This window comes from Ischnura elegans, chromosome 9 (assembly GCF_921293095.1).
Source record: "Ischnura elegans chromosome 9, ioIscEleg1.1, whole genome shotgun sequence".
In the NCBI taxonomy this organism is placed as follows: Eukaryota; Metazoa; Arthropoda; class Insecta; order Odonata; family Coenagrionidae; genus Ischnura; species Ischnura elegans.
The window spans coordinates 58,509,832-58,532,743 of record NC_060254.1 but is presented as its reverse complement, the minus strand read 5'-3'; the positions used below and the strand labels follow the sequence as shown (position 1 = coordinate 58,532,743).

Here is a 22,912-nt window from a genome sequence, read left to right as displayed (position 1 = left end):
CAGCCAGTGTCAAGCACACACCCACCGGTCGCGAAATTGAAGCAGCGAGCAGCTTCAGCATCGGCGATGGGAGAAAAGACGATGGCAGTTTTTGAGTCGAGAAGAGAATTCCAGAAGAGAGTGGAGGGGGTGGTAGTATGTTAACCTCCCCTCCCCCGCCCCGCCGCAAGAAAATAGGGGCGGGGAGTCCACCATCCTCACCCCTTAACCCCCACCCCCTGCCGCTGCGATATGGCCATCCGAAGGGCCGAGATCCGAGCCCGCGGACGACGGACTGCTCCGCCCCCCACCTCCTACTTGCCCCTACCACCACCGCCTTGGGAGGGGCGCGCGGAGCGGCCCACAAATCCCAGCAGTCACACTCCATCACACCCCGACGACCAACACCAGAACAAGAGACGGCTGAAGAGCGCGCGCCCCAACGCTCGTCCAACAAGAACATTCAATTCCCTCCAAAAAATTTCCGGAAAGACTGTCTGAGAGTTTGCGTCTTCGTGCTCTTTAACATAAGAGAGCAACTCCCTCCAGATTAGAACTTCTCTAATCTTCGTGTTTTCTCCAAAAGGGCGCCTGACGTGCTTTGGTGCCGCAATTCCAGAGGACTGAGAGATTTTGCGGCTGTCACCGACCGAAAGTTCTGCAGACCGACTTGTCGTACCCTTCGGAAAGTCACCACGGATCTTTCCATTCTTCGCAACTCCTCATGAGCTTTTGCGCCGCCAATTCCGAAGACTGAGAGGTCTTACGGTTGCTACCTACCGAAAGTTCTGCAAACAGATTTGCCGTCTTCTTCGACAAGTTGCTTCGGGATTATCTTTCCCTCTTTCGCCAGTTGTAGTTGGTTCAAAAAAGTGATTTTCTCCCCGAACGTTCCCTTAAGCAGTGATAAGTGCGGTTGACTATTTTTCCACTGGTCACCGCGGAGGAGATTCCGATGAGAAGGAAGACGTGCTGACCCCGCGGAGCTGACCCCACTTCCGCCGAGAGAATGGTCACTTATGCACAGAGTGAGTGATGGAGTGGCGAACCAGTGAACAGTTGAAATTATAGGGAGTGGATGCAAAACGCAAACTTTTAGACGCCGAACCCTTTACGTGTGAAGTGATCCTTAATGCAGATCGTGCTCCCCGGAGACCCCTAATGCTATCTGTCCAAAGAATTACAGAACCACACCCTTGAAAGGTATCGAACTATCTCCCTATATACAAATCCACTCGCTTGAGAGAAGGAGTCGTCGCAATTTAAAATTGATTCGAAGCGTGCAAACTGTGCGTTCTTAATCGCTCATTCCGAAAGATGCAGATTTAGATGACAGACGGCTTTCTTCCCCGAGAAAGAGCCAGATAAACTGTGGGTTTTTTTTCCGCGGAGCGACTTCAAAGGCAAACGTAGGATATAATCACAGCGAGAGGGTGTGTTTCTCACCTCTTCGGTATCACAGACTGATATAAACAACGAAATTTTGTGCAACTTGAAGAATCAGAGCCGCCCATTCCGAAGAAAATAGATTTAAACAACATCTTACAATCGTACTGGAGCAGGAACAACTTAAGTGCCAGTGTGATCAAACCAGAAAGAAAGGGTTTGGCTCTCAATTCTTCGGCTCTCGGCACCTGATTCGGACCTTTAGCGGGTAAGGTGACTTTTTCCTGTTGTCGTGACGGTGACACCGACGCAAGTACATGTGCTGGCGCGGTTTTAGATGACCGGCTGCCTTCTTGCAAGATAGGCGTGACCAACTCACGATACGTCACTTAAATCTTCAACCAAAGCCTCAAGAGCTGACCTCGCGGTCTTGAGAGCGTTCGCTCCCACTGTGATGGCCTCGGGGTCCAAAATGGCCCTACACCTGCGCGTCGGGCCCCAAGGGGAGCTCGAAAGGCCCTCGTCCGCTTCATCCGTGGCCTCCAGCTCATCCTGTTCGGGTCCATCTTCAGCCCCCGGTTCTCCGCCGTCTTCCCAAGTCTCAGGCACGGTGATGGAGCTGGTGGTCGGGGGCCTTGGAGGGTCTGTTGGGGCCCAAATTGGTCGCAGCCGGAGGGGGGCGCACCACCATGAGGTGACACCAGAGGAGAGATCGGAGATCAACGACGCGGTCGCCAAGGTGCTGAGAGGATACGACTGGACACTGGTTCCCATGGCAAACAGGTGGGTGATGTTCCTCTTTCGTTTGAGGTAGTGAGAAGCCAAGGGGTACAAGTGATTTTTCTTCTAAACAGCTTTATTTAAAGAAATTAGGTTAACAAAACGAGATCATCTAGATCTTTCGACAGCGCATTTGATTTTCCTCTCAATTTCAGTACAAAATAGTGGCTCTCTCCGTGAAGACTTCTCGGGATCGCCACCGGGTCAGGAAATGCATTATGTACTGCTGATGCTTCGATGGCTGCATCAGACATGTAAACGTAGGCAGTAATGCAGTCCCTGACCCGGTGGCGATCCTGAGAGCTCTTCACGCTGTCAATTCGCCGGGAAAGTACTAAATCTTTCTAGTGACTCACTCGTTTTGCTTGGCCACCAAGTTTTTGTATATTTATTTTATCAATTTTTGTACCTAACTCAGCTTAGATAGAAAATTACTTGTCTTCTTGGCTTCTCCCCCCGTTCATTTCTCTTACGTCAGAGAGAGGGCGGAAATCGAAAATGCTGGCCAAAACCCTATATTTACCATATTTAGTTGAAACAAAAAGGTGCAAACTGAAATTTTTATTTTCATAGACTAAAAAAAACTACAGTCATTTGATATTTACTGCTCCCATTATTTCGGTGGAAGCCGTTGAAAATCGATATCAGCCTGAAATTTATATTTTCACATATTTACAAAAACTAGGAATTTGATTTTTACTGCTCCCATTATATTGACGGAGGCCGTTGGAAATTAATATCATCATTCAAAATTTAAAATTGGTATTTACGTAAGTATTGAGTTTTTTCTAGAGCTCGTGAAGCGTTCAACTCACCTCACCTTCCTATTTGTCATAACAGGCTGGGATCCTAGCAACCCCCGCCACACTCCTTAAGAGGCGGCTTTAGAGGCAGTACTTCGATGTAGTACATTATTTAATTTGTTTTCAGAAGTCTTTGTATTAGGTGGAGGGCCTTCACGAAAACATATTTATTATTCTATTATTTACAGTGCAAAGTGATAATACTTTCCAGAGTAAATACTTCATATAAGAACATATGTGCATGTATTCAGTGGCGTAATTAGGAATATGCTTTGGGGAGATATAATGGGATGGAGCTGGAAATTTTTTTTTTTAATGACATGCCTGAATATACATTTTACATCATTTTGGCTCTAAAAATTAAATTTAGGCAGATGCAGTCATTATATTTCAAAACTAGGCAATAATTTTAAATAGCTTTTTTATTTCTCTATAAATTTATATTGTGGGGGATCTATCCCCTCATCCCCCCATAGTTACGCCACTGCGTGTATTTGATTTAAATATTTTGGTGTAAATGAATGCAAATAAATGTCGAATTCCTATCCACCGTACGAATGGTGATGGGATTCAAATTAAATAACACGATAAATGGATCATTGAACACTATCACATACGTACACATACTTCAGAGGCTGAGGTTCCAAACGAACCGCTGAGAAACGATTCTCGTAATCAGTTCTATGAAAATCCAAGCCTTTCGGTGAGCCGGAACACCGCTGCCGGTCCTAGACGAATAGCAATTCAGGAACGCCATCTTTAGTCACAAATAATCTCAGATTATACTAAGTAACTAATTAAATATCAGATAAATTACATTTCTCAATTCATACTCGATAAAAAAATCATTGATTGGCCAATTTAAGTTTCCCAAATCGTACAGAGGTACATACATTTACAACTAATCTCAGATACTATCTCAATACAGATTTCATCCCTGATTAATTTATTTATTTTATTTATTTTTTTATTTTTTTATTTATTTCATACACCACCGAGAACAGTACTGTTCTGCCTTTACATCGGGGCTGATAACATTTAATTAATCTATTCACTGTGGAGAGAAAATTCTGCCCGGCTGACATCAGCATCCTGAACCATAGCTTTATCAAAGAGCAATTCATAAGTTTTCACCGTCGTCAAATAAATTCGATTATTTGGAATACACTCAGAGTAAACATTTATCAATGACCAATCAAGAGTGGAGTCGAATTTTTCAAATTGATGGAAAAATATTAGAGCCATAATAAACTCCACATGAAAATGTTCAATTCGGAAATATTCCGAATGCATTCACCCATGTAAATGTTAGGAAGTTGTATTACAAATCTTGCACTTAATAAACCATCTTCCTAATCTATTGACGCATAGAAATCTTGCCGGCATTCACTGATAGCTACTGCAAGCTTTGTTTATGTTCCCTTAATGTATTAGTTACGGCATTCGACATTTCGAGAAATTAACATTTAACAATCCAATGGCTTTAGATTTATGCTATAGAAGGCCGTTACTGCCTCCGATACCATAGAAAGACGGCAAGAAAGTCTCAAAGGAAAATTTTTCATGAGATTATGTAACTGCAATTACAAATGGGAAAATCCAAAATGATAAAAAAAACACGACTGAAATTCGTTCATCGGTATTAAAATTCTCCTTATATACTCGAATAAAAAGTGAATAAAAAACTAAATGTGATTGACATTCAAACAGCCCGTCGCATCCAGTCGAAACTAGAAGAAGCCATTAATTATAATTACGTCGCTCCCATGGAAGTTTATCGTGGCAAAAAATGGTAAAGTCATCGAAGTTTCAAAATTATCACAGCTTTTGCTGCGTTTTGAAACTTATCTTTTTATTGTTTTAGTCCAATTTTAATCAAAATTTCAGAATTTCACTAGTACTTTTCTTAACTTAGTTATTATTTAAGAGTTCTAACTCTTAAGGTTGGTTTACATTGAGCACTTTGCATATCAGAGGTGGATCCAGGATTTTTTCTCAGAAGGCCCAAGGGTCTGACAGGAAAACGTTTCTCATACTTGAGATTAAAATTAAAATACGACTATTATTGTACGAAATATTCTCTTAATTTTAATATGAAAGTTATTAATATGAAATTAAATGATTGAGGCTCCGTAATACACAAAACAAACGTAATGATAACCGAATAAATTTTTTTGGCTATTTTTTAAGCGTTCGGGGGGTGGGGGCGTGCCCCCACGCTCCCCCCCCCTAAATTCGCCAATGTCGCATACTATCCCGACCTACCTCCCTTATCCACTTGGAATTCCCTCTTCAAGTCTCGTCTCAGTTAGTCCTACTCCCATTCATTCTACCTATAATTCTAAGTTAGAATTTCTAACTATAAATCCTATTCTCTTTCTTCCTCTCCCTCAATTGCCTAAAATTCCACCCTCTACCACTGCTTTCAAATAACCTCTTCGCTCAGTACTCGCTCCATCCTTATATTCTCCGTTTCCTACGCATCTTATCTTGAAATTTCATCCATCACGGCCAGCACTTCGTCGTACCTCTTCCTCTCCGTCCACTGCACCTTCTCCAATCTTCTCCTTGACCCACGTCTTAACTCAATATTAATCAGTAATTTTTGTTTTAAATTTTTTCTACAAACTTTATAAAGGAAGCATATTTTGTTCCCCGTAATCGATAAAGCGGGTTTTATGGTTAACTTTAAATGATAGAAAATGATTCTTAAGATCGTGCACGACAGACTGTTGAATACTTCCAGCGCCACAAGTTACTTTAAATCTTCTGTTTGAACGACGCCAAAACTGTCGTGACATTAGGAGCAGACATCAGATTACAACCAGCAGTAACTAGTCATCTAAACACCAAAATGAAATGTTTAAAAAAAGTGACCACAATTGCTGCTTGGTCGATGAATTGTCCATTTCATTCTTAAATGCTTCCTGCACTCATGCGATACTGTTTGATACATTTTCAAAGACTGTTTCTCAGTTGATCATAGCAAATGACTACATCTTCAAAGTGTAATGCAGCCTGGCGAAGAAAACAATTTCCGATTTCAATGCATGCTTAGTTTAAATTCATGTTACCAGATGACGATATATTAAGGAATGCTGAGGAATCCCTCATTACCAATTCCAACATTCGGTATCAACAATCGTATTGCCCAACACCAAAATTAATAGTCATATACAGGAGAAGAGAATGTGAAATCTACGAACCGTGCGCTTTCGAAATATTACTTAAGGAATACAATTTTGATACCTCATATCAATTACTGTAGGCAACAAAAATTACTTTTGCGCCGAGATTGACTCTTTTCAGGCGTCAAATTTTGCAAACAGATCAGCCATCGCTAAACACCGTCCCTTCAAATACTGCATTGCTTGACTAAATAAACTCATGAACCATGGTTTGGAGCAAGGTTAGGTTTAAGTTATCGGTGTCTTTATCGACATCAAATTTATGCTCCATTAGTAAACTCAAAAACATGTTTATTCACACAATTTAATTCGAAAGTGACGTATTTTTCATTACATTTTTAACCATCAATATTCAAACGACGTCATCTCACGCGCTGAAATATTCTAAATATTCTCATGTAATCGTATAATGCTACATCAGCACAATTAATACCAATGCATGAACAATATCTAAATACACAATCCTTAAATAACCAAAACTGTTTGTACCGAATGACTTTTTCTAATCATAAGCTAATCATATCGAGATCGACTCTTGAAATTTAAATTCTTAGTGTACTATGGGTACAAGTGTTTGAGAGACGTTCATGAAACATTATAGCCGTCTTCTTAGAGTTCTTCTTAGACTAGAGAATAGACTGGGAACATTCAAGATGTGGTGGAGAAGAATGGAGAAGGTAAAGTGGACGGAGAGGAAGAATAATGACAAAAGCATATGTATGGTGGGCGAGGAGAGAAAGATTTAGGGTTTGGATTGAGTGAGTACTGCGTGTACGTTATGCTATGTAATGTATGCCATAGAGGAAAGAATGCTTCATAAGTGGGGTATGGGGAGGAAGAGAATGAATAATGGTTTTATAGATAGAATGAAAGGATGTAGTCCTTGTTGTGATTTGGAGAGAAGTCCGCTACGGGAGGCGAGACGGCTCGCAAATGTTCCATGTAAGCCAACCTTAACCAGTAAAATATTTTATTGATAAGAATAAAAATTATTGCCATCAAATTACTGGCAAACGTGCCGCATTGTTCTTGTAAGATGGTGAAGTCTATATTTTTCTATTTTTTCGGAGATATGAGGCGATTGCGACACCCATTCGCTTTACATTTGCTTTCTTAATATGTGGAAATACAGATTGGACATTGAAGTTCTAATCCAGTGATATGCTTTGCGAAATACACACGCCACCCTCATCGGAAAGGTGAAAATCTTTCGAAAAAATGCTGCTTTTGAGTTACAGTTACTTTACCGAAAATATCAACTAACGTTTTCTATGTTTCATTTCTATAAATTTCATTCAAAATTATTTTAATAAATAAATACTTCTCGTCTTTTTTACGCTTAAAAATGGAATTACGAAATTGTATTACAGAAAAGAGGTTTTAAAATTTGATTAGATACTTACTAAGTAGACTATTAACGCGTTGTTTGTCCGCAAGTTTACATTCATGCCTAAGCGGCATTTATATTGGTTTTATATTATTTTTTTACCATGGATGGAAGAGTATTAGGCGTTATTGGCAAGAGTAAAATTAAACTTTTTCAAAGTTAAATTTCATTAAATTTAATGTAGAAAGTTCTACTTTTAATTAAACAGTAGTCAATGGAGTTAGAGGCGATATATTCACAAAAATGAATCGCTGTTAATGAGACACTTTCAACCTAAAAGCAGTTCAAAAATCTCAACTCTAAAGATATCTATGGAGCGATGGGAGAGTTTAAGAAGTTTGAGTGATTTCGGTCAAGAGAGTTCACCGCTGATAACGAATATCACGGCGGCCTTCGCTTGTCAGCCGACTCCTATCAAAAGGGATGTCAATCTTCGGGAAGTTGATAGCTAATTATGTTCCAATATTAACTCAAAACACTTTATACAGTAATACCAACCCTCCCATCCACCACTAAAAGCAGTTAAAATGCCACAAATGGTACACTCCAGTCCTTCATTTTTCGTAAACCCACGCCAGTTCCTTTCATCAATTTTCCTCTTTGTTAGCCTTCTTTTCTGTATCCTTATTTATTTTTTTAAGGTTTTTACCTCTGATTCGGAACCTCGCCTTTCTTTTTTTCCATTCACATTATTCCCCATGCAATAACGGTTCTTAGTGATTGGAAAATTACATAATGTTGTAAAACAAGTAAGTCTCATCAGCCACATTTTTTTCATAAGGCATATAAAAATTAAATCCATAGATACAACGTAATGGAGTGGAATCATTCCATATTGAAATAAACACCAGCAATTTTCCACGATTACAAATTTATTCCGATCTAAATTTCGATGTCTTTTCATTATCTTCAAGGTGGTGATAAAGACGATATGGTAAATTCGAAAACTAAGATGGAATAAATTACATAATCGTGGAAAATTATTTTTGGTGCTATTTTATATACATATTACATGTTTATTTCAAAAGCGTATAAAAATAACCTCTGCTCCCGAACTACTGCCGCAATAAGTTTATTTGCAGATACGCTGTCATATACCGCGAAAAAGTGAACATTTTTTACTTTGAATTACATTAGCAACGAACATTTAACGGATATTAGCAACGTTCATGCTAGGAGCTATGCTTGGGGACCAGAACCTGCTAAATCTAAGTAAATCCACGGCAGTTCGTTTCGTTCGTAGGCCGACCAAATGTGTGGTGGAAGATGTTAAAAAAATACGTCATATTAAGACAAATGCGTGGAATTTACGATAACCTCAAACATATCGTGCGGAAGACATATAAAAAATATTTGAATCAGAGCCCTGATGAAGCTAAGAATCGTCAGGTGTGATTTGGGAATACTTTAGAATGAAAAAGTGATCTCTGATTCACTCCCGTCAGGCAACACCTTGAATACGCCGCGAGAATATTGCATTCGGCGCAGAAATACTTAATCCGTAAACTTAAAAGGGTACAAAGAAAATCGGCACGATGTATCTAAAACTACTACGAGAGAACAGACAGCGTTATTCAACTTTCACACGAATTGGGCTAGAGACCCAGAAGCCTATATGCTAGACTTGGGTTCTCTAATAGATTACACCCGGAAAATAGCTAAATAACTATCTCAGGCTCTCTCGGACTTCGATTCACAGAAACAGGCCTTATGCCCCACTGAGGCGACCACCAGACAGCGCGGTCGGCGGAATCTCTGCGCCCAGAAGGCGGAAGCCGACTACCCGGTAGAGGGTTGAGCGTGACAGCGTTCCCTTGGTTCAGTTTCAGACCTGGCAGGACAGTTCGTAATGAAATAAAACCAACTGTACAATGGTCGAAACGACTCATTTTTCGCGGAAAAATTCATTCGTTGGATAACTTCTACTTTTCTTTCCACAATTTCGATTTATTATTCTGACAAGGGAAGTCCCTCAAGTGTCACCAGTCCCTCAAGTGTCAGTACTTTTCTAAATATTAGCGACTGAAAGTACCAGTTAACGCCTAAATATATGCAACCCACAGCACTACAATACACTGTCAGAGTGCTCTTGGTTCTAGCTACGGAGTACAAAGGCTGTTTAACACGGTGTAGGAATCTGACGTATGTGCGAAGGTGCAATCAAAAATGCATCGTACAAAGCGGTGAATTGCAACAACACTTGCAAGAATGCGAGGATACGAGACGGCAACATAGCCCCTGCTTTAATTCCAAGCTCGCATTCTCGTAATTTCAAGATGTTTTCAGTGCTAACCTGCGCAATGACATGCCTCGTGTAAAACAGCCTTAATGGTCTATTTTTGCGCTGAGATTTGCATAAATTTAGCCATTTTCCTGGTACTTTCTGACGTTAATATCTTGGAATGTTTGAAGTGTTGGCGGTTGAAACCAAAACTAAACCTCATGAGTATCCATTTCCAATCACCTAGAAAATTTTGAACGACATCTGGTGATCTGGTGGTGACACTTAGGTACTTCAAACAACTCACACTCACTCTAAGGATCACTTATGTCCTAGTTGATATTTAGCCGCACCAAAAAATTTTCCCTCCATCTCTGCCCTCAAGTTGCTTCTTTTTCTGACGCTCCAAACTTCTCCGAATCATATTTTAGTAGGTCCCCCCCAGTATTGTAACTAGGAATTTGGGGGGCGGAATGAGATGGTCAGGGGTGGCGACCCCCCCCCCTCCCAGGCAACGGTGTCCGGGAAAGTTTTTGAATAATGACATGCCTGGAAATACATTTTTCATCAATTTGGCATTATAAATTTAGCTTTAGGCAGATGAAGCTATTATGTATATAAAAACTAGACAAGAGTTATAAATATTTTTTTTATTTCTCTGTGGCTTTGGGAGGGAGGATCTATCCCCTTATCCCCCCCATAGTTACGCCACTGGACTCCCATCACCTCTTTCTTGGTCTTCTTCTCGGCCTTCGTCCATCCGCGTTTTCTTTTATAACCTCCTTCATCTTACTTCCGTCTCCTTTTCTCAGTAAATTGCCAGACCATCTTATTCCGTATGGGATGCGGTGCAGAAAGACTTAATCCGCGAAATGAATAAAATACAAAGGAAGGCTGCGCGGTTCGACAAAAGCTGCTACGGGCGTACAGACAGCGTTATCCAGATGTTAAGCGAATTAGGCTGGGAGCCGTATGTAGTGTAGTTTATGTTTCAGGTGTGTCACGACGCGTAAGAAGAAAGTAAAAAAAGTAAAGTTGAGTTTCTTCATTGAAGTACAATAAGGAGTTTTCATTTATTCAAGAAGTTTGAATCAAACCAAATAACCAATATTTTTTTCTCCACCTCCCTTGTTCATAAGTGGATCTATGAATCTAACGCAAAACCCTATTTTCGAATTCTATCAATGATTTCTCCTCTTTCTTGTACACTATCCACGTCAAAGCAAGCAACCAAGTTACCTAAATTATTAATCTTTTAGATTCTAACACATACACTAAAATGAAATATTTTTCTCGGTGGAATCCACCTCAAAGGAACATTTTTCCCCTAAAAGCAGTTCAAAAATCTCAACTCTAACGATATCTACGGAGCGATGGGAGAGTTTTAAGATGCTTAAGTGATTTCGGTCGCTAGAGTTCAGTGTTGATAATTAATATCCCGGCGGAACGATATAATTAAGCGATAATTGATTACTCGTCCGTCACACGAAAATGTAAAAATATTTTCTCTAGCTTAGAGACACTTTGGGAACTATATTTGAGTTAAAAAATATTTAACTTCGTAAAGGCCTGTGCTTGACCCCTTCTTAGGGAGATGGACTGCCATGGCCAGAGGGCGCTAGCACTGTGGAGGGGTAGCACTACCGGGAGGTCTGGGGGTGTGGAATATAATAAATAAATTATGAAATATTAATCCTTGCCCTCTTAAAATTGGATTGAACCTTAAAAGATTGAAATATGTTAATTTAAATTTTTATTATATTTACTCAGGACTTACGCTGTTAAATGAGACGTAATTTAAATCAAGTGACTGGTTAATGTAGCTATTCTGACAGTAAAATTTGTCAGTTTCGGAACAGGAGGGCTCCAAAGATTTCCAGGCTGAAGGCTTCACCGGGATACGTCCCGGTGTCCCGGCGGCCCAGTACGGGACTTATTTCGTAGAAAAAGCAAATATTATTGTGAATTTAAATTCCTATAGTTATGGAGAAAGATAGGGGGTATACGTTCAGCGTGGACCTTTGTCCCGTATTGGTATTATCTATTTTTTTCGAAACTCAATTGTACTCCCTCCTTCCTCACAACTATCCTTTGTACTTCCTTTTAAATTGTTTCCAAGCCTTTCGAATCGTTCTTACAATCAATCAATCTAACAGAGGAGCCGATTATCCGGTGAATCAGTAACGTTATATCAAGAGATTGGTTCGAGAAACTTTTTTATTAAGAAAATTTTGTAAAATTGACTGCAGCATTTTGTCTGACCCAATTTTTTTTATTTCACAGATAAATGGTCGTAATTTCACATTTCTCAATAAATTTTATTCAAAAGTAATGCAAATCTTTTTCCTGTTAAAAAAATCACAAGGAATTGAAAATTATTTTAAAAATTTAAATTTTTGCATTTGAAAGCACACCTTCATGAGAATTTGGAAAATGTTACGCTGACAGCGTGACGGTGGAAATTCATCTACCGTAAGCATTCCTGTGGATGGATCCAAGTGAAAAAATCTAATTATTTTCATAAGAGATCCAGTATCTCATGCATGCTCAACAGCTAATTTCCATCTTTTTCGGCCCAAAAAATATATTTTTGAATTAACCTCAGTACTACCTATTTAATATTTCAGAGACAGGTATGTGTTGAAAAATATGTACTCTATATACTCATTATGATAGAGTATACGTTAACGGAGAAATACGTCTCCAAAAATACGATGTGAGTCTACAGTGAGGGATGTGTTCCCCATAATCTTAGTCGTTCAGTTGCGCTGGAATATAGAGCGTGAGAAAAGGCTGGTAAGAAGTGTGACTTGGCGTACAACGCATTAGAAAACGCAGATACTTAGCGCCAGAGGGAGTTCTGGTGCACACGGCTATTTGCACCAAGGCGACAAGTGCGCAAGGTGCATTTTAAAAGGAGGAAAGTTTCCAATAATGGATCACCCCAAATATATTTGTAGTTGTTAATATATGAGTTTTTAGAGGATACGTTTGTATGAGAGCCTTGATATTGGAAAAGTTAAGTTCCGAAATGTTGGCCGCGAAGTTTTTTTTATTAATATAGGGAAAATTAGAGATCTATACGGCAAGATTTAGTCTGCATACATATAACATGAGGTCAAGAAGATGACTCATTCTAAATATTTACGCAACAATCAACAAAATCCTACATATACACAATATATTGTTGGGTGATTTTGAACAGTGATCCACCAAATTCAATTGTTTTTCCCGCTATTCCAAGATAGAGACCCTTAGGCGCTCACGGCAATTTCCGGTTTCACTCACAGAAAGTTCAAGCCCACTCAAGATCGCGTCAGGCGTTTGAAAGACAAATTATTTTGTTCATACAAAAACTAAATACTGAAGAATTAATACCATTTTCTCAAGAGTGATAAATATTTATAAAATCTCCAGCATAAATATGAAACTAACTCAAAATTAAATAAACAATCCTTTTAACAAGAGATTAAACACTGGGATTCAGTACCTAGGGTGTATTATAACGAAAACCGAAAGTCGATGCGGGGGAGAAAATTTTAAGTATTTTTTGTTTTATAAACATGGGATCGCAACTCCTTAGTTACTGGGCCATGGTAACGCAAGCATTTTTTTTCAATGCATTTCGCGGTTACAATGAAAGCGGGTTCTTGGGTATCCACCCTTTTCGACATTTTGTTTTATAGAGTTTTAAGGATATTAAATAATTAAGGTTAGAGGAAAATATGCGATTACAATTGTCTGAAACAGTTAATCTTTGAGCTTAATGAAACGAGAGCTTTGAGGAATTATTAACCATACGCTCAATCGAGTTATTGTTTCAGACAGTTGAGTGGGTGAGAAGCCAAGGGGTACAAGTGATTTCTTTCTTCTAAACAGAATTAGGTAATGATATTAGGGAAAGAAAACAAAGGAAAACAATTAGATATTTAGTAGTGCATTTTATATTCCACTCGATGTCAGTACAGAACTGACTGAATCGTATTCCTTGTCCAAACCAAGTTTTTGTATATTTCTTTTAATAATTAACTATACCTGTGTTTAGAAAAAAATCACTTTTACCTCTTGGCTTCTCATCCCCTCAATTATAACCGCGCATTTTCGTCCAACTTTAATTATTTAATAACCTTAAAAATCCAGAGTAATAAATAAAATGTCAAAGAGGCTGGATACACAAGAAAAACCGTTTTCATGGTAACTACAAAGTGCATACAAAAAATGTTTACGTCGCCATAGCTAGGTAACTAAGGAGTTACCATCCCATGTTTATGGAAAAAAATTGCTTAAAATTGTCCCACCACCTTCTGGAGTACTGCAGATTCCTCCTGGAACACCATGCAGAAAAAACTAAATAATGTAGAAGAAATAACGTTTATTCAGGAATCATATAATCTCCCTTATTAATGTGAAACTAACTCAGAATATGATAAAAAATATTATTTCATGGGGTTAAATGTCCATAAAATCCAGAGTATCAAATAAAATGCTGAAACCCCTTTGCATGGTAACTGAAAAGTACATCCAAAAATATGCTTGCGTTGCCATGGATCGGTAACTAAGGAGTTGCGACCCCATGTTTACGAACAAAAAAGACTCAAAATTGTCACACCATGACACATCCTGAAATATTGCAGATTCCACCTAAAATGCCCCGTAAAGAGGAGGCTCCATTCCCTGTCGTTGAGGCTTCATTTATAATGCTACTAGCTGACCCGGCGAACTTCGTACCGCCCAACAATCAATGAACTTACAGTTTACTTACACCATTTATAAATCAAGAGCGGCTGCATTGTTTTTAATCATGTTTAATTTATTATAATAAAATAAGGATACACATTATATAAAAATACGTAAATGAGTACCAAAATTGCTTGTCAGAAAGACATTTTCTTTATTGAATCTTCATATTGTGAATCGGAGCACGTTTACGCGGATTTTTTTCAACAAATTTTCTTACGTTTTAGCTTAAGAAATTTTGGGCATTGTGGTTTAATAAAGCAGTTCATGGAATAAAAATTATACGCATTCAGTTGTTCGCTATTTGCGTTATTAGCTGTAAAAAAATGTTTTTAGGTCCAAGTCTGTTGCATACACTTGGCCCATTCAGGGGGCAGGTTGACACGACCCCAGACCGACGCTTGACTGATACTCAAAATCATGCAAGAAAAGACCCTATGAAGCAGCATTCGCATTAAATGACTTAAGGCGCGCCAGTTTTAGTATCTCTGTTTGGAAAAAATGCACTGCGTAAACGTACTGCATGCGTAAACGCACCACGGTGAGCCCTACACATTCGGGTTTAATGTCTTGCGTCAAGCACCTTCTGAGAAACAACAGTTTTTGTTTTGTTATCAGGCGCAAGATGAAGCGGATGAAGCTAAATAAATATAGCGAAGCAAAGCAGTGACGCAGCGAGGGGAGGTTTTGGGGGATAAACCCCCCCCCCCCCCCAAGGCTTAGAGAATTTTTTTATGAAAGATTTTGTTATTAATATTAGGGGGACGGATGACTAACAAACAAAACATATTTAACTATTCACACAGCCACAAAACCCACTATTTTGAACCATTTATCTTAAATAATGTCTGGGGGAAGTGCCCCCTTACTTCCCGCTTACCTTAGCGAGTTTTCTATACCCTACAGACCCGTGGTATTAGCTGCGCCCAAAACCCCCTATCCTAGCTACGCACTTGAAGCGAAGGAAGAAATAGAGAGGATGGTTTATCGACTCGTGAACATAGCACGCTAAATTGACCATGAGAAAATCATGGGTTTTAATTAGCACATGAGCACAAACAACACAAACACTAAAAGTATGACCATGCGATTTTTTAATCGTTATCACGAATGCAACACGAATTGTAAATTGAATACGTTTAAGCTCAAAAGGGCATATGAGTTGAGATCATGGAATCTACGGAATGAGGACTTCCTAACCTTTGAATTTTCCTTTGAGTAAAGTTGCGTGAATCACATTCATCACCAATTTTTTTAACGATCAAACACGTTCCGTTGGATAGTTATGGTTGGTTTAGGCTTCGAAAGATCATGAGCACAGAAACTACATTTTTCTGTAAATCGTGCCTTGGTAAGCCAGGTACGTCCAAGGACTTAAAATATTCAGATAGATAGTTGGTGATTTCGTCTTCGTTTGTTACACATTTAAAAGATTCGAATCCATGCAGAGTACGAACTATTTGAATTTACCTCGTTTTAGTCATCCGCATCTTCGTTCTTGCTCGCTAAATCAACCATCTTTGATTCTTTTGGTGATCAATCATATTCTGGAACTCTTTGTTGATGAGCTCACTGAAACTAATTTGCAATCATTCCAAGGAAATGAGTTAAAACTACTCGATTCCTCGACAGGAACACGGAAATTACCGTTTGTCAACAATTGCTTGGAGATTTGTTTACAAACACGGTAGTGAAGTGTCAACTCGAGCTGGGCCACGGCTGGGCTTATAATCAGCTCGAATTAAATTTAAAAAATGTAATTTCAATTTAATTAATATTTTGAATATATTTAGTAATTAAAATGTTATATTGTTACTAAATTCAGTTATTAAAGTGGTAAAAACAAAACAAATTATTTAATTTGTAGTTTTGACCGACTTATCAATTGTTGTGTTACTATACTCCTAAAAGCATGTCCATAGGAAAGAGATGAATTTTGTGTGTGAAATTATCCTTTTTTAATGGCCTATATGTTAACCCCGCCTGAGACGAATCCAAATAACCAAATCTCATTGAAATCGGTGCAGCCGTTCTCGAGTTATAAGTGTTCTAACTAACACGATTTTCGACTTTCTTTTATATATATAGATTTCGGGCTCGTTCTAATCGGTTTTCGAAAATTTCCGTTGGGAGGTGATGACTTGCACTGTCTCCGTCACAAAAGCCTTTGATTCCCCCGTTCAATTATGGTGATTGAATGTGATGAATCTCTAGTGCATAGTAGCATTTTAAATTACAAAATGTCAATCCTTATATACCTACTGCGACCACATCTACAAAACTACCCCGCGAGCCGCCTAAAAAGGTGTGTGGTAGGGGGTGTTAGGACACCATCCTTTTACATATTAATAGCAAATGCTGAAACAAAATTACGTCTAGTATTTATTATTATTTACGTCTAGTATAGTCCTTATGGCTCGGGGGAAAAACGAATTCCCATTTATATCCGTTCGACAAAATATCTCTCTTAATTAATCGCATCTATTTACACTTAACCCTTAGAAGCTCAAAGGTGCCTATATTTAGGCTTCCACTTTTCGCCTTATTACACCCAAGGTGACGATGCATGGGCCCCACATTTAACCTCCTGAAACATTGCAGATTCCTCCTGAAAACACCCTGAAGAGTGTCCGTGCACTTGTTAGTGCGTAGGTCCTAGCAAACTCTCACGGATGCCTTTTCGCGTCCAATTATGATCTGGGTAGCGGGACGCATTCGGGAGAAGAGAGTTTTTGGTGAGAGGCAAGAGACGTGTTCCCGTACGGGACGGGCCAGTGGCGGAAGCCGAGGAGGCCTCGTTCGAATGTCCGGACTAGAGAGCGCTCGGGTTCTTCGCGTAGTATCGTGGGGAATTTCGCGTGTCGCTAACAAGTGGCCACTCGAGATAAACAAACGAATCCTCATTCGCGCCTGCCTCCCGAATTCCGCTCCTTACCCCCCACCCCACACTCTATCCTCGAAAAACTCTGCAGAATTTTGTTACTCCTTCGCTTTCCTAATGTGCCAGCGATTCAACGCGAAGGTTGGTTTGGATGAGGGTAGAGCTCACCCCAGACTTGGCACAAGCGTATGGACATCACACTTCCGGAGTAGGGGACCAGTTTCTTTCCTCCTCGGGGCACCTTGCACTTGGAGGATTTAAGTAACTTGGTAGTTACTGAAAGGTATTCGTCGTGGGAGGAAAATTATTTGGGGTGACCTAAGCTCCCTAAGGCACGAACTTCGAGGACAGTCATGCTGTATCACTAAAAGAAATGACTGTGATCAAATGCTCTACCCTGAGAATCTCACAGCACACTCTGGTCAAGATACAATCAAATCAAATGCTACTATTTTGTCAAAAGATTTTTTCTTTCTCAGTTGACAATTCAATGATCTTGGATATCACAAGAGAAAATGGTTGATCATGAGGGCACAAAAAAAGGTACTCAAGATGTGAAAAGTTTACCTCTTATAATATATTAGTTCATTTGAGCTTAAAGAAACCAGAGTAGCGTCATTTTCATGAAACAGGCGTTACAGTATGGTATTGAGAGGAAGCGACCGACTGCTGGGGTCAGCCAACGGTGGATACTACAAAACTTTTTTGCCACTAAAACAACAAAATCGGCCATTGGGTGAATGCAGAACTCCAGGATGAAAATAAAATCTTTATTCCACAATAATTTTCTAGAAAACAGGAATTTTAAAATGATAGTATTCAATCCACAGGAATGTGGTGGAATATGCAAGTAATAAACGAATTTTTTGGAAACAGTGTTCTTGTAAAAATATACGTCTACTATATACCATTTTTGATACACATGTTTTTACATGAACGCTTTCTCCAAAAGTTTTACAAATAAATTAATTTCCATGATAAAAGGAGATAGTATAAGTGAATTCTTTTTTCAATCAGGAAATATAAAATGCTAGTTTCCAATCCACAGGAATGTTATAGAACCTTTCGAAATAAGTGAATAGTTTAAGTAAACCCATGAGTATATGGATGACAGGAATATTAAAACCTCAGCAATTGGGACCAGGGGGATTTTTTTACTCCCTCGTTAAAAAAAAATGATTTTGAAAGCGTAAAGGAAACAAAAGGTCAAAGATGTATCGAAAACTTATTGTGGAAGCCTCATAAAAATGATTTTTTTTCATCCTTGTTCTTCGAAAGAAACTCCATCAATCGCGGTAACAGGCTGTTCTGTGTGGACTCATGTGGTCCCAAGCGACGATGGGACATATTTCTCATCTCAAGAGCGCTGACAGCTTTCTCCCCTCGTGCTATCCTCCGTGGACATCTGTTCCCACTCGAAGACGCTGCAATCGACTCTCTTAAGACAATGCCATCGCATGGCCGTCTCACCCACATATACATATATATATTAAGTACATGGACGTGTTTGAGACTCGTATTCTGAGAACTGGAGAAGGGGTAAGCCTCTGGTGATTCATTCTCATAGTATTTTGAATTACCTTCGAGGAGAAAATGAGTTGCTATTAAGAATACGTCTCGAAAATATTGCTGAAATCTCCAAAAATAGTGAGGCTATAAAATAATTATTTTTATTTAACTATTCTACCGGTTGATGTGGGTATGAGTAGAAGGGTGTAGGCCTTACTGTGAATCGAAGAAGGAAGTACATGTAGGAAGGGGAGGCTGCCGGAATGCTTCTTAAGTACTTCATGGAAACCAACCTTAATCGGTAGAATATTTTAATAATTAATTTATAGTATCCAACGCCATAACGTCGCATGAATGAGACAATTGCTTGAAGAGGTTGCGGTTTGCATGACCCGTACCTTATCCTTTCCTATTTGATATTCGGGTTGAAGCACTATGTAGATCATGGTGAAACAAAAACCTAGTACTGTTCCACAAACTTTTTTTATTTGCTGTCAACTTATTTCAACGTCTATACCGTCATTATCAAAGCAAACAGCCTGTTAGTCTTGATGATGACAGTATAGACGTTGAAACTAGTTGACGGCAAATAAAAAAAGTTTGTGGTTTGGTGCAGTACAGTACTTGGTTTTTGTTTCACCATGAACATTTCATCGTCCCACCAAGTAACGCCCAAATCAGTTGATTTTATTCACAATGTAGATGTCAAGACGAATATTATAGGTGAATGTGCGATAAAACGTTTCTGTCGAATGACAGTTATCCTTGTCCTCACTTGTACTTCAATTGCTGTCTACATACGTACAACGATTAAAACCCTTTTAAACCTGGCAAAGCCAAAATGCCAGTAGTCATTTAAGTTTAGTGGTATTTTTCAATACGTTTCCTAACAGAATTTTGAATGCAAATTGACCTCGGTTTTAATGATAATAAAGCTCTACAAGAGATTTCTCTCTCGGTGGCTGTTTATTCACGCTTATTCGTGTTATCTACATTTTAACAGAAAAGAGCTGAGGGCAGGATCGCGATGCAAGAATTTAAAGGAAATGTTATTGAAGAGTCTGATCTGAAGTGTAGCGCTATACGGTGCGAATAAATATAGACCCTGAGGAAAAAGGACGATACTAAGCTAGAAATGTTAGAAATTTGGCGGTGGAGAATAATAATAATATTTATTGTTCTTGGACAAATTGTCCAATAAGAACATAAAAGATATTGCATGCAAAAGATATTACAAAATAAACTTGTACAAAATATTTCCGAATGGAATTAAGCACAACTAACACATCAGGGCATACAAATGAAATCTTGAAGTTAACTTAATCAATCATAGCAAAAAAATACCTAAGAATGCACAACATTTAGGGTAGAACATGAAAAAATAAATAAATAACTAAAGAAATAGAACATGAATAATGATAAATCATTTACTCCAATAAAGACGGCATTCGATTTCAAACAGACCTGAGGTAAATATTATAAAACATTAATTATGAATAGTTGAAATCTCAATGACGAACAAATAAATGCAAATAAATAAAGTGAGAATGGGAATTTGAAAAGTGGACAGAAGAGAGGGGAATAACGAAGTGCCACGAATGGTGGGTGAGCAGAGAAAGTTTCTAGATGAGATACGGAGGTGATAGAAAGGTTTGAACGGAGTGAGTGCAGAGGTGATGCTAAAAACTGAGATAGAAGTAAGAATGCTTCGTAAGCGGGGGAGGAATAGAATAGGATTTTTAGACAAAATGAAATGGAATAGGCCATTATACGCAATGAAGGGGGAGATCCATGATGAGAGTGGAGACCGAAAGAATTATTCAAAAATGCACAATGAAAATATTTTTAAACTAGTATAATATAATATATTCATGGCTAAGTTCTAACAATACGTATCTTAAATTCGGCCGGTTTGAGTCAAGTATCTTAAACAAAGTGTAATAATATTTAAAAAAAACAAGCAAAAAAACTATTTGTTTGCAAATGAATGCTTCTTTTTCAGTTTTATGAACTTTTGGTTTTTAATTTCAGTGTGCAAGTAAAATAAATTAATCTTTTTTTTGCTCTCCTGAAAAGTTGCTATTTTTGAGATACATGTTGCAAGTAGCCATCGATATATAATATATATTTATTATTTTTGATAGTACTCTACCAATTAAGGTAGGTTTCCATAGAGTACTTGAGAAGAATTCTGGGATCATCCCTCCCCATCAACCACTTCCCTCTTCAATTCACAATAAGGTCTACCCCCTCTCGTTCTATCTAAAAATCCTTTTCTCTTCCTTCTTCTCCCTCATTTACCTAACATTCTACCTTCCAACACTGTTTTCAAAATCCCTTCCCCGCTATGTACTCGCTTCATCCATTCTCTGTCTCCTCTGCATCTCATCTAGGAGCTGCACCCCTCATCCACCATGCCCAGCACCTTTTCTCTGTGCACTTTGCCTTCTTCATTCTTCTCCAGACCCATATTCGAACGCCTCCAGTTTTCTCTCGTCCTCCTTCCTAAGCATGGGCATACCCAGCGAGGGGCAGGAGGGGGCAGCTGCCCCCCCCCAGAAGCAAAAATTGCTAATGTCTTTTTGGAAAATAATGTTTTTTCAAGCAAATAATTTAAAAAACTAATAAACAGCTGTTACAGTTTCCTTAAAATGTTGGTTTCATTCACCTTTTCCATGCTTAAATCGTAGCTATAACTTGAACTGCCATGGCTTGCCTCCCCCAGTTTTGATCCTGGGTACGCCCTTGTTCCTAAGTGACCACGTTACCGCACCAAAAAGCGCTTAACTACAAATCAGACTTTTCACAAACCTTTTCTTTAAACTCTTGCATAACGACCCTCTCATAAACTCCTTCCCGTTCATGAAATCAATTTCAAATTTCAAATCAATTCAACCGGAAAACTCTTAAATCCTTAATCGGATGTTTACATTACCTCCAGAATAGTGCTTGAATATTGGAAGTCGTTAATAAAAATGTCGACGCTATTAGAAAGAATTACGCGGGGTGAAGCCCGAAAAAAAAATAACCAAATTCAACCGGGTAAATGTGAAATCCTTAATCGGATGTTTACAATGACTCCAGAATAGTGCCAAAAGATAGGGACAGACCGGAAGATACATAGAGCCACCACACAACACGGAAGAACAGATAAAGGAGACAAGATTTACAGTTACATCCAACCCATATTGTCCGTGGTTGGGAGGAAACGAGGTCGGATAGGGGTGTGTCGGCTGAACTTCAAAGGTGGCACTAACCTCCCCTCCCCCCCACTCCACCGAGGGCCACAAGGGGCGAAGACCCCCAAAAAAGGGCCCGCAGAGGGAGTGGCTTGAGTGATGGATAATGTTTTTTGTCAGAGGCGGGCACGTCTTCGCCCCGGGCAATGCGCACTGTCAAGAAGGGCCCCCCACCGAGATAGGCTCGCGTCCGGCCCTCGTTTAACGCCGCGCTAATTGGCACGGCCGCCCCTGTCGGTGCCGGCCCTGCTCACAGTAGGGGGCGGCACTTGTATTTTGCAAGGGTGTGAAGGTCACGGATATTAAGGAGACGCATCACTCCCGTTTTTTTGTTGACGTATTACTTGTTGAAAATTTTAAAGCCGTGTTCCAACTCGTTTATTAGGGAGCATGGATTTGGGTGGCTAAATTTTGGGTTGCAAACTGGAGCTTGTATTGGGGAATTCTAATGTAGGTCTTTTAACATATTATTACCTGTTAAGTTTTTTACAAGAAGAAGAGCCAAAATATTTAAGTCTAATCACATCTAGTTTATCACAACAATACTCCCCAAAATCTAAAAAATCCCGAACGAAACGAAACCCAAGCAACCCAACGTCCACATGTTCCAAAAGTGTACACAACACAAATGCATCAAACACGTCAACATAAACAGCACTTGTTCCAGTGGTGGTAAGGGGGTAAGGAGAAAAAAATTACAATCGCACAAGGGATCAGGATAGTCGTCCTAGAAGTCAATTTCATATAATTCTAACCCAATTTATTCACTGATGGCATTAAATTTGCCCTCTGACGATTGGAA

At 39.1% G+C, this 22,912-nt stretch overlaps 1 protein-coding gene across 2 annotated transcripts in view; it reads left to right on the top strand.

The window, feature by feature from the left end:
* The first annotated feature begins 379 nt into the window (after nt 1-379).
* The window catches only part of LOC124165809 (transcription factor SOX-10-like), a 73,415-nt gene continuing 50,882 nt past the window's right edge, over nt 380-22,912 (top strand). For both annotated transcript variants that reach the window (XM_046543335.1, XM_046543334.1), the window contains exon 1: nt 380-2,148. In XM_046543335.1, coding sequence (XP_046399291.1) covers nt 1,820-2,148 — 329 coding nt within the window. In that variant the 5' untranslated portion in view covers nt 380-1,819. The remainder of the gene's footprint in view (nt 2,149-22,912) is intronic.